The sequence below is a fragment of the Colobus angolensis genome, unplaced genomic scaffold, assembly GCF_000951035.1.
Source record: "Colobus angolensis palliatus isolate OR3802 unplaced genomic scaffold, Cang.pa_1.0 Scaffold114, whole genome shotgun sequence".
NCBI classification, from domain to species: Eukaryota; Metazoa; Chordata; class Mammalia; order Primates; family Cercopithecidae; genus Colobus; species Colobus angolensis.
The window spans coordinates 3276720-3288377 of record NW_012112475.1 but is presented as its reverse complement, the minus strand read 5'-3'; the positions used below and the strand labels follow the sequence as shown (position 1 = coordinate 3288377).

At 49.4% G+C, this 11658-nt stretch overlaps 1 protein-coding gene across 2 annotated transcripts in view; it reads left to right on the top strand.

The window, feature by feature from the left end:
• The window catches only part of HM13 (histocompatibility (minor) 13), a 56646-nt gene that overhangs the window by 22211 nt on the left and 22777 nt on the right, over positions 1 to 11658 (top strand). For both annotated transcript variants that reach the window (XM_011960159.1, XM_011960152.1), the window contains exon 3: positions 5227 to 5309. In XM_011960159.1, coding sequence (XP_011815549.1) covers positions 5227 to 5309 — 83 coding nt within the window. The remainder of the gene's footprint in view (positions 1 to 5226; positions 5310 to 11658) is intronic.

Below are 11658 nucleotides of genomic sequence, written 5' to 3'. Positions count from 1 at the left end.
AGGCGGGCAGATCACCTGAGGTCAGGAGTTCGAGACCAGCCTGGCCAACATGGTAAAACCCCATCTCTACTAAAAATACAAAAAAGTTGATTAACCGAGCGTGGTGACCCATGCCTGTAATCTCAGCTACTGGGAGGCTGAGGCAGAAGAATCGCTTGAACCCAGGAGGCAGAGGTTGTGGTGAGCCGAGAACATGCCACTGCACTCCAGCCTAGGTGACAGAGTGAGACTTCGTCTCAAAAAAAGCAACAAAAAAACTTCATATTTTCCTGTTGCCTCAACATCCCACCAACAGGCCATGAACACTTTGCCCATGTGAACAGGTACCTGTGATAAGGCTGGTCCCTGCCACAATTTCCCTTCTCACCCTCCTCTACTATGACCTAGTGACATTCAGACATATCAGTGAGATCTCCTTTTGCTTGTGTCTTTCACCCTGAGCCCCAAGAAAGGCACTTGGCCATGGGTCTCCTTCTGTAGGACCTATGAGTATAATAAATCCTTTCATTTCATATACCTCTCTCTCAAGGACTTTCACCTTGAGTTTAGAATGATCCCATCCTCATCACCAATTGTGTTGTAAAAAGGAAGTTCCCCCTGTGAGGTTTTTTTTTTCTTGTTTTTAGAGACAGAGTCTTACTCTTTCACCCAGGCTGGAGTGTAGTGGTGTGATCATAGTTCGCAATAACTTTAAACTCCTAGGCCCAGGTAATCCTCCCATCTCAGCCCCCTGAGTGGCTGGAACTACAGGCATGCACCACCATGCCTGCCTAATTTTTTTTTTTTATTTTTTGTAGAGTTGGGGTTTTGCCACGTTGCCCATGCTGATCTTGAACTCCTGGCCTCATTCAATCCTCCCTCCTTGGCCTTCTAAAGTGCTGGGATTACAGGCACAAGCCACTGCACTCAGCCCCCTTTATGAAGTCGTTAAGGATCACTCGCACACAGCCACAGAAACTATGCTCAGAGAGGCTTATGAAATTACAGGATTTACTATACTCACATGTTCTAGAGAAGGAGGCATGCATGCCACACAGGCGGCCATATGGGAGGAGCTCCGAGGAAGCCACTCAACCAAGCAGGTGGGGAGAAAGGGGAGAAGACAGAGAGAAGGAAGGAGAGGGGAGGACCCCTGGGCAAGTGCCTTTGTTGGGGCTCAGGGTGGTACAAGCAAAGAGCATGAGGGGATTTACCAGTATGTTTGTATGGTATTAGGTCATAGAAGAAGAGGACCAGAGGCTGGGCACCATGGCTCACACCTGTAATCCCAGCACTTTGGGAGGCCAAGGCGGCAGATCATTTGAGCCCAGGAGTTCAAGATCAGCCTGGCCAACATGGTGAAACTCTGTCTCTACAAAAAATACAAAAATTAACCAGGTGTGGTGGCACACACTTGTGTCCCCAACTACTTGGGGGCTGAGGCAGGAGGATCACTTGAACCCTGGAGGTCGAGGCTGCAATGAGCCAAGATGGGGCCACTGCACTCCAGCCTGGGCAACAAAGTGAGACCCTGTCTTGAAAGAAAAAAAAGAGAAGAAGAAATGGGCCGGGTGCAGTGGCTCACACCTGTAATCCTAGCACTTTGGGAGGCCGAGGCAGGCGGATCACAAGGTCAGGAGATCAAGACCATCCTGGTTAACACAGTGAAACCCCATCTCTACTAAACAAAATACAAAAATTAGCTGGGCTTGGTGGCGGCCGCCTGTAGTCCCAGCTACTCGGGAGGCTGAGACAGGAGAATGGCGTGAACCCAGGAGGCAGAGCTTGCAGTAAGCCAAGATCATGCCACTGCACTTCAGCCTGGGCGACAGAGCAAGACTCCATCTCAAAAAAAGAAAAAAAGAAGAGGAGGGCCAGAAGGAGAACCTGGGCAGAATGTTCATAGCCTATTTGTGGGAATGTTGAGGCATCATCTGTAAAATAGGTTTTTAAAATAAGTTTTAAATTTTTACAATACGGTAACATTTCACAAAATCATAGCATTTACTTCATCCCACCTTATTTGAAATTGATTCCTTTGAGGCAACTCAAAAAATTAAATCCAACAGCATAAGAAAAACAAAAGAAGAAATAGAGTTAAAGGAGAAAATTAAAATAAGATAAAACAACCCTTGGGTGAGGACCACACCCATACCCCATGCTCTAAAGCCTGTCCTCTTGCTAGAAACGGGCTTAGTTGTGGCTCTGGCTTTTTAGCAGCCAAAGCACAAAGGAAAGTGAGACCTGGTGCCCAATCCACATGGGTCACAGTGAAACCACCCAGAAGCTCAGAGGTGTGGCCTGAGAGCATTTTGCCCCAAGGGCTCAGATTGAAAGAATGCAGGCCGGGCGCGGTGGCTCAAGCCTGTAATCCCAGCACTTTGGGAGGCCGAGACGGGCGGATCACGAGGTCAGGAGATCGAGACCATCCTAGCTAACACGGTGAAACCCCGTCTCTACTAAAAAATACAAAAAACTAGCCGGGCGCAGTGGCGGGCGCCTGTAGTCCCAGCTACTCGGGAGGCTGAGGCAGGAGAATGGCGTAAACCCGGGAGGCGGAGCTTGCAGTGAGTTGAGATCCGGCCACTGCACTCCAGCCCGGGCGACAGAGCGAGACTCCGTCTCAAAAAAATAAATAAATAAATAAATAAAAAAAGAAAGAATGCAATGTGAGAGGTATGCCACATCTTCATAATAAAGCACAATTCATATGCCTACAAAGTCTGCTCATAGGTCTTTTTCTTGTAGCACTAACATTATGGACCACCGATTTGCCCTTCCATTCAGTCATTCTGCATTTATTGAGAGCCTGCGACATCAGGCCCTGGCTGGGTACTGGGGATACTGAAGTGAAAAAAACAGCTGACCATCCCTGCCCTCAAGAAGCATCTTGTTAAGTGGAAGAGACAGACACCAATCACATAGATAGATGTGAAGTTACACCTGTACAAAGTGCTGTCAAGGCGAGGTCCATAGCACCAGGAAAGCATGGAAGAACCAGCTTCAGGGTGAAGGTTCTGCCCAAGCCCCTTACACACAACAGCACCTGCATTGACCTAGCTCCGCCGAAACCCCAGGAGTCATCCTCCCTGCCCCGCCAAGCCCTCATATCCAGCTCCTTCACACATCTTGCAGCTCCAATTCCAGAACAGATCTGGAGGCTGGGTGCAGTGGGTCACACCTGTAATCCCAGCACTTTTGGGAGGCCAAGGCGGGTGGATCACCTGAGGTCAGGAGTTCAAGACCAGCCTGACCAACATGGTGAAACCCCATCTCTACTGAAAATACAAAATTAGGCAGGCGTGGTTGTGCATGCCTGTAATCCCAGCCACTTGGGAGGCTAAGGCAGGAGAATCACTTGGACCCAGGAGGTGGAGGTTGCAGTGAGCCAAGATTGCACCATTGCACTCCAGCCCGGGCAACAAGAGTGAAACTCCATCTCGGGGAGGGCAGGAGTGGTGGGAGCAGAACAGATCTGGAATCCTTACACTGCTCATCACTTCCCCTCCATCCCCCCAAGCCAGGGCACCGTCCCCCTCCTGCTTCCTGCTTCCACTCTTGCCCTGCAGGGTCTTCTATACAGCAGCAGAGGGGTCCTCTCATGCTGTCCGATCATGTCAAACCCTGCCCTCAGCACTCCAGTACCAGCCTGTCTCATGCAGGTGAATCTAAAGACTTTCCCATGGCACTGCAGGGTCTGGCTCCCTCTTCCCACCCAGCCTTCTTTCCTGACACTGTGCCTGTGCTCCCTTAGCTCTAGGCTCACAGGCCCTCTGTAGTCCCTGCACACATGAACGTGCATCCACCTCAGGACCTTTGCACCTGCTCCCCTCGTTTATGACTCTCGTCCTATGTCCTCTCCTCCAGAGCGTTCCCTGACCACCTGTCTAAAATAGCAGCTCTGCCCTTTCATTTTCTATCTCCCTGCCCTGGTTTGCTTTTCTTAGTGCCCATTACCACCTAACAATATATGTAACTGTTTCTTTTGAGATTCTTTCTCCCTCACTGGCCCATGAACTCTAGGAGAGCAGCAACTTTGCCTGATTCCTTGCTGAATCACTGGTGTCTAGCACAATGCTCTGCACATAGTAGGCAATCAGTCAATATGGGCTGAATTACTGACGGGTTGATTGTGTCATGGAAACTATGTGAGCAAAGCTTCTCTGATCTGGGAGCTAAAGAAGGTTGAGTAGGGGTGGCCTCGGTGAAGAGAGAAGAGAGGAGAACATCTCAGGCAGCAGGAGAGCTTGTACACGGCTGCCTGTGGGTGGGCATGTAGCACACACATCACACTGCAAAAAGGCCAGTGTGGCTGCAGTGTGTAGAGCAAGAGCATGTGTGAGCCAAGGCTCAGGAGACCTGTGGTGGCCACCACGAGGGCAAGAGGCCAACAGATGGATGTGAGCTTTCAGCTTATGAGAGCAGAAGTTAGCTGCAGAGAGGCTTCCAGCAAGGGAGTGATATGATCTGACAGGTGTTCAGCAGATTCTAAAACAGCCCTGCTTGAGAGTGGCCAGGTTCCCTACACCCCACACAACAGCACATTATTCCCTCCAGGTTAGAGACCATCATAGTAATAAATTCAGCAGTGATGCAGCAAACATGGTGCACCATGGCAGAGCCTTTCCAAAGTCCAGAATTAACACGTGACCATTGACTGGAGCATTGTGACAGAATATTTCTCAAGTTTCACCTAACGACAAAAAGACCAAGAAGCAGCTCTCAGGGATGCTGTCATAGCTTCAGCCATCACTGCAGGAGGAGTCATCAGAAAGCAGAATGTGGAAAATGGAGTGGGAAAGATGTCTTGTAACTAGCATGCTTGGAGCCTGGGTGGCCACTCTGTAGGGGCTCCCTGGATGATTAAACAGGAAGAAGGAAGTGTGGAAGAGTGAGTTCTGAGGTTCCAGCAGCTCTCTTGGGGCTCTATACTGAAGACTCCCTTATCCCTTCAGAGCCCCTGTGCAGCACTCTGAGCACAAACATAGTTGCTTCTCTCCAGATAATAGAGCCACTAAACGTAAACCTGCAGACCCCTTTGCGAGGTACATCTGGAGGCTTGAGGTTTCTCCCTTTCCCCCACAGTTGCAGAAACTAGAATGCCGCTAGTATTGTCTGAGACTCTTCCTGACGGTCCCCCAACTCAAGAAGGGTGAAACCAACCTCCAGAAGAGAAGCAGGGACTCTGGTTTCCTCACAGCCACTGGCAACCCTAACTTCCTGTTTCTCTTTGTATTTCTGCCTCAGATATTCTCCCAGGAGTACATCAACCTCTTGCTGTCCATGTATTTCTTCGTGCTGGGAATCCTGGCCCTATCCCACACCATCAGGTCAGAAGGCATCTCTCTGCAACATTTGAAGCAGCTTTCTCGGGAACCAGTACAGGGTCTTGGATAAGAACATGACTTTTGGCATCACTCAGAGTCAGGTTTGAATCCTGGCTATAAAACTCAAGGGACTCTTTCCCCTGTACACTGTAGATGACTAGGACAAGAACAATGACCTCTCTGGGCCACAGTTTCCTTATAGAAATGATAAGGATCTGGTGGGTGCTTCCACCACCACAGCTGTTGGGAAAGTGATTTGTGAGCAGTAATGTCATGTTAGTTGTGACAGTACTCAGGTGAGTAACACCAGTACCACCTGCCAGGTGTTGTGGCCTAGCTGTGTGCTAAGCGCCATGCTGGACTTCTCACACATGATCTTGTTTCATAAGGAGCCAGAGGCAGCATGGTAAAAAGTTAGGAGCGTGGGCTCTGGAATTTAACTACCTTTGAGTCCAGACCCTGCCACTTAATAGCTCTGTGATCTTGGGCAAGTTACTTAATCTCTCTGGCCTCAATTTCCTAGTGAATGTGGAGAAAAATAATAGTACCCTTCCCATGGGGTCATGTGGAAAGCTTTAGCACAGTATCTGGCGATATAAAGTGTTCAGTAACTATTAGCTGTCACTGTCATTATCTGTGTTAACCTGCCAGACAACCTTATATGGGTTGCTTTTGCTTTCACACCTGTATGATAGTCATGGAAACTGAAGCCCAGAGAGGTTAAGAAATTTGCTAGGATCATACCGCTAATAAGCAACAGAGCCAGGATTCAAACCCAGGTGTGGTCCAGAGCCCGTCCTCTTCCCACTGCTACCCTAACTCAAACTGCCACATGCTCATGTCCTTTCAGCGGGAAGAGTGGTTCATTAGGGGGGTTGCTACTTGTGTTTTGAACAGGCCAGTTCTCCAGTCTGCAGGACTGTCCCACACATTACAAACAATTGGCATCCTTGCCCTGTTCACCAAATGGGAGTTGCATACCCGTCTTCCTCAGCTTGTGACTACAAAGATGTCCCAGTATGTTTCTGTCTACCCCGTTGAAGAGGTGCAGCCTCAGGCTAAGAAACACTGATAGACCAAGAGGTGGCCAGGGTTCCCAGAAGGAAGGAACTCAACTTGAACTTAGCTTTCTTTGAAGGGTAGGAAACCTGGAAGACATACAAAGGAGGGAGAGTCAGGTGCTGGAAAGTTTGTGCACATTGAGGGCATAGGCAGAATCTGCTCCCAAAAGCACTGAAAGGCAATATGAGGCCAGGTGGTGGCTCACACCTGTAATCCCAGCACTTTGGGAGGCCAAGGCGGGCAGATCATGAGGTCAGGAGATCGAGACCATCCTGGCCAACGTGGTGAAACCCCGTCTCTACTAATAATACAAAAATTAGCTGGGCTTGGTGGCACACGCCTATAGTCCCAGCTACTCAGGAGGCTGAGGCAGGAGAATCGCTTGAACCCGGGAGGCAGAGATTGCAGTGAGCCGAGATCGTGCCACTGCACTCCAGCCTGGTGACGTGAGACTCCATCTCAAAAAAAAAAAAAAAGGCCAATATGAATGTGGCTTCATTCTTCTAGGCACACTGGCAGGACAGTGTGGTAGTCGGGAGCATGGGGTCAAGAGGCAGGCAGCCCTGGGACCAACACCTGGCGCTGCCAGCTCTAATTTGTGTAAGGTACTCAAGCTCTGAGCATCAGTTCTTCTACCTATAAAATAGAGAGACTGCAGGTACCTCCTCAGAGGTGTGGGGAGGGTCTAGTGAGCCCCAGGCTATAACATTCCTAGAGCACAGTGCCAAGCACACAGTGAGCCTAGTGGCTGGCCCAGGGTTACATAGCTGGGACTTCACCTCTCGTCTTCCAACTGAGGTCATTGTTGTCCTCACCTGCACTGATTCTTCACCCACAAATTTTTATTCTAGCTAGCTTGGGAGAATTCTAGTCCAGCCCTGCATCCTGAAAAATGGAGGCCCAGGCAACCTGAGTGACTTGGACCCAACCAAGATAATGGCAGGCCCAGTCGCCCTTGCTCACAGGACATACCTGTCCTTTTGTGGTGGACCTGGGGTGGGGTGGGGCCAGTCACTTCCAGACATTGGGTGTCCTTTCCCATGCTGATTAGGATCTTCCCCAACTCTAGCCCATCCTACCCTAGCATCTATGAGAGGCTTGAGACCCCCAGGTCTCCCCACAGCCCAGCCTCCACCTGAGAGACAGCCCAGTGTGTTTTGAAAGCCACTATTAAGCTGTTTGCTGAGGAACTGATTATTTAACATTATCGCAACAACCCTACAATGAAGATCTTATCTCTACCCAGCTACCCAGGTGCGGTATTGTGAACCTTTATCATCTCGACACCAAAGACTTTTTTTCCCTTTTAGAACAGTAACTAAGGGACATTGTCCCAAATTTCTCATAGATGATTAATCTATGTCAAGAAATAATTGAGGCTGGGCATGGTGGCTCACACCTGTAATCCCAGCACTTTGGGAGGCCAAGGCAGGTGGATCACCTGAGGTCAGGAGTTCAAGACCAGCCCGGGCAACATGGTGAAACCTCATCTCTACTAAAAATATAAAAAAGTAGCCGGGTGTGATGGCATGCCCCTGTAATCCCAGCTACTCGGGAGGCTGAGGCAGGAGAATCCCTTGAACCCAGGAGGTAGAGGTCGCAATGAGTCAATATCATACCACTGTACTCCAGCCTGGGTGACAGCCGTGGGTAACTCCATCTCAAAGAAAAAAAAGAGAGAGGGAGGGAGGGAGGAGGGGGAGTGAGGGGGGGAGAGAGAGAGAGAAAGAATTGATTATCTTTTAGCCACTTCATAATTTTTATAGATAGATATTATCAACAGAAAATTAAAAACCAACAGCAGCTAAAACTGCACATGGTAAAATGTATGAGTGACTAGAAACTAACAGAAGAATCATTTTCTTAATGAAATTTAGAGCAACAAAATTTGACCTGGGAAAACCATACCTTTTAAAAATAATGGATCAGCTGGGCATGGTGGTTCACACCTGTCATCCCAGCACTTTGGGAGCCCGAGGCCGGTGGATCACCTGAGCTCAGGAGTTCAAGACCAGCCTGGGCAACATGTTGAGACGCTGTCTCCACAAAAAATACAAAAATTAGCCAGGTATGGTGGTGTGTGCCTGTGGTCCCAACTACTCGGGAGGCTGAGGTGGGATGATCGCATGAGCCTGGGAGGCAGAGAGGCTGCAATGAGCTGTGATCGTGCCACTGCACTCCAGCGTGGGTAACAGAGTGAGACCCCGTCTCAAAAATATAAAAATAAGAATAATGGATGGCTGTAGGCAGAAGGGATGCTCACCATACGGGGCTAAAAAATTTGATGGGGACCAAAAACTATCAGATAAAGGAAATCATTATTGTAAAATTAGCATGGAAAAGAACTGAATCCGGTGAAAATAATTTTAGTAAGTAAGGGATTATCTGATCATACTTTTTAGAAAGTTGGTCCACTAATTAAATTGATGTTTCAATTAAATTGAGTTTTCTTAAATAATTTCTCAAGGAAAGTCTACAGTGTTGTTAGAATTTTGATCAGCTGCCTGTATCCATAAACTTAGACCTTCCTCAGGATCCAAACAATAGATCCAAAGGTTTAAGACAGGGAAATTGGGCTTAGAGGAGTTATGTGACCACCAGGATTCACAACTGGTAAGGGCAGAGTGAGATTTTGAGCTCAGGTCTGTGTGACTCCAAAACCCCTATTCTTTACAGTTTTGGCAAAAGTGAAGTCGGGGGAGCTTAAAGAGGGTGGGCTGGCCACCTCCTGTCATTGAGCCTGTGGTCTCCTGGGGACTGGCAGAGGAGAGGGCTGCTGAAAGGCTGTAGAGAGCTGCACCTGAGCTGTGTCAGCACAGGCTGAGGTTCTTAGGATCCCCTCCACCTCCACTACCACTTCCAAGCCCACATTAAGCCTCTTTGGGAACAAACCCCAGCTGGAGTATTGGAGGAAGGCAGGGGCCACAGCCTGCCTTACCTTGTGTAGTCACCAAGATTCAAACCCAAGACATCCTTCCTGCAAAGGGAACCTCGGCTTACTTCATCATCTGTGTCTGAGCTCGTGCCCCACCTAGCTGACCTTAGAGGGAAGAAAAGCCCAGAAGGTCCAGATCTGCCACCCCAGAGGAGGAAGCCACGTCACCAGTTTCACTGACCCTGCGTTCCACCCCCAGGGGAGAAGGGCACCAGGATGTGGCTTGTCAGTGGGAAGGAATGACCTTTACGTTTGACATGAGCCATCAAGGGCCAGGAAGAATCTCTGCCTGCTACAAAAGTCTGCATTCAGAGTCATTCAGTAAGCATTTAGCAGATGTCTAGCAGGCACCAGGCATCTTCACCCCAGGGGAGGGTGAAGATGATGAGACAGAGCCTCTGTTCTCAAGTCCACAGACTCAATGCTAGCCTGGTCGCTTGACTCTTCCCCTGTGTAGTGCTGAGCAGCCTCTCTTTTCTCAGAATAACAGACACCAATCTGGAGACTTGCTACTTGAAATTGAAGCGGCAGTTAAGTTTGTAGGGTACCAAGTGCTCATTTAATCCTCTCAGTAGCCCTACAAGAAAGGTGTTATAGCATTCCAGATGAGGAACAGTTGCACAGAGCAGTTAAGTAACTTTTCCAAGATCAGACCACTAATAAGTGGCAGAGTTAGGATTTGAGCCCAGGAAGTCTGGCTCCAGAGTCCGTGTCTTTAACTATCACACTCTGCTGGTTGAGAAACTGAGCACCAAGCTCCTGAGGAAGAGGCCGGCTAAGATGGGCAAAGGGCTTAGCTCTTCAGCCTGCTTTTCTGCCTCTGTCCATACCTGCACTCACACCCTGACTTCAGACTCCCCCAAAACTGATTCAGCAAACTAATCTGAAAGTAGCTTCCAGTCACCCACCCAGCTTCTGCCTCCCACCGCCTCAAAACCCTGTTGTGGGAGCCCATTTCCAAGTCTGCCCTTACACCTGCTGCGCTTCTGTTCACAAAGCCCTCCCATCATTCACACCACAGCTCTACAGCCTGGGAGGAATCGGCTCTTTGAAAAGTGGAGAAATGGAGGCCCAGAGATGGTTTTTTGTTTCTGTTTTTGGAGACGGAGTCTTGCTGTGCCGCCCAGACTGGAGTGCAATGGCACAATCTCAGCTCACTGCAACCTCTGCCCCTGCCAGGTTCAAGCGATTTTCCTGCCTCAGGCTCCTGAGTAGCTGGGATTACAGGCTCCTGCCACCACGCTGGGCTAATTTTTGTATTTTTTTAGTAGAGATGAGGTTTTGCCATGTTGGCCAGGCTGGTCTCGAACTCCTGACCTCAAGTGATCCACCCACCTCAGCCTCCCAAATGTTGGGATTACAGGCGTGAGCCACTGCACCTGGCCAGAGAGGGTTCTTGAATCCACATCTTGCTCCATGCCACCAGGGTCTTTAGAAGAGAGTTCCCACCAAGCCTTCCGGGCGTGGTGGCTTATGCCTATAATCCAAGCACTTTGGGGCGCCGAGAAGGGTGGATCACAAGGTCAGGAGATGGATATCATCCTGGCTAACATGGTGAAACCCCATCTCTACTAAAAATACAAAAACAATTAGTCAGACATGGTGGCAGGTGCCTGTAGTCTCAGCTGCTCGGGAGGCTGAGGCAGGAAAATGGCATGAACCCGAGAGGCAGAGCTTGCACCACTGCATTCCATCCTGGGCAACAGAGCAAGACTCCGTCTCAAAAAAAAAAAAAAAAAAAGGGAGTTCCCTTTTCCCTCCCTTTTTCACTGTGATGTGGGTACTTCCTGGCCTGCCTCATCCCTGCTAAAGACTCCATGCCAGGCAAAGCATTCGTCCTGCCTTTCATATCTTCATAGCAATGCTCTGAGACAGGTGGTATTGTTAGCCCTGTATACAGGTGAGAAAATTGAGGTCCAGGGAGACAGAGCCATTGAAATGGTCTCCCACAGCCACATGGCAGAGCAGGCCTCAGGGCTAGGCCACCCAGGCTTGTAGCCACTCCACAGTACAGCCACGAGGCTGGGTTAAGAGGCCGTGGTTTGCTTATCTTGCTCTGAAAAAGGTCCAGAAAAGGTCTCTGCTTCCTGCCTGGCTGGGAGGTGGGGCATGCTAGGTAATCAGAGAGAATGCTTCTGGAGACAAGGCCAAGCTGGTCTTAAACAACTGAGGCCTTGTGGAAGGAGTGAATGTGATGGTGATCCTGCTCAGGGGCTATGATTCATCTGGCTGATGGATTCCAGCTGAGTGTGTAAAAATCTCAGGCCTGCTGTTGGAGAGCAGAATGTCAAGTCATGGAGTGGGGTGGGGGTGACTGTCAGGTCATCAACTTGATAGGCCTGGGAGTCCACAAAT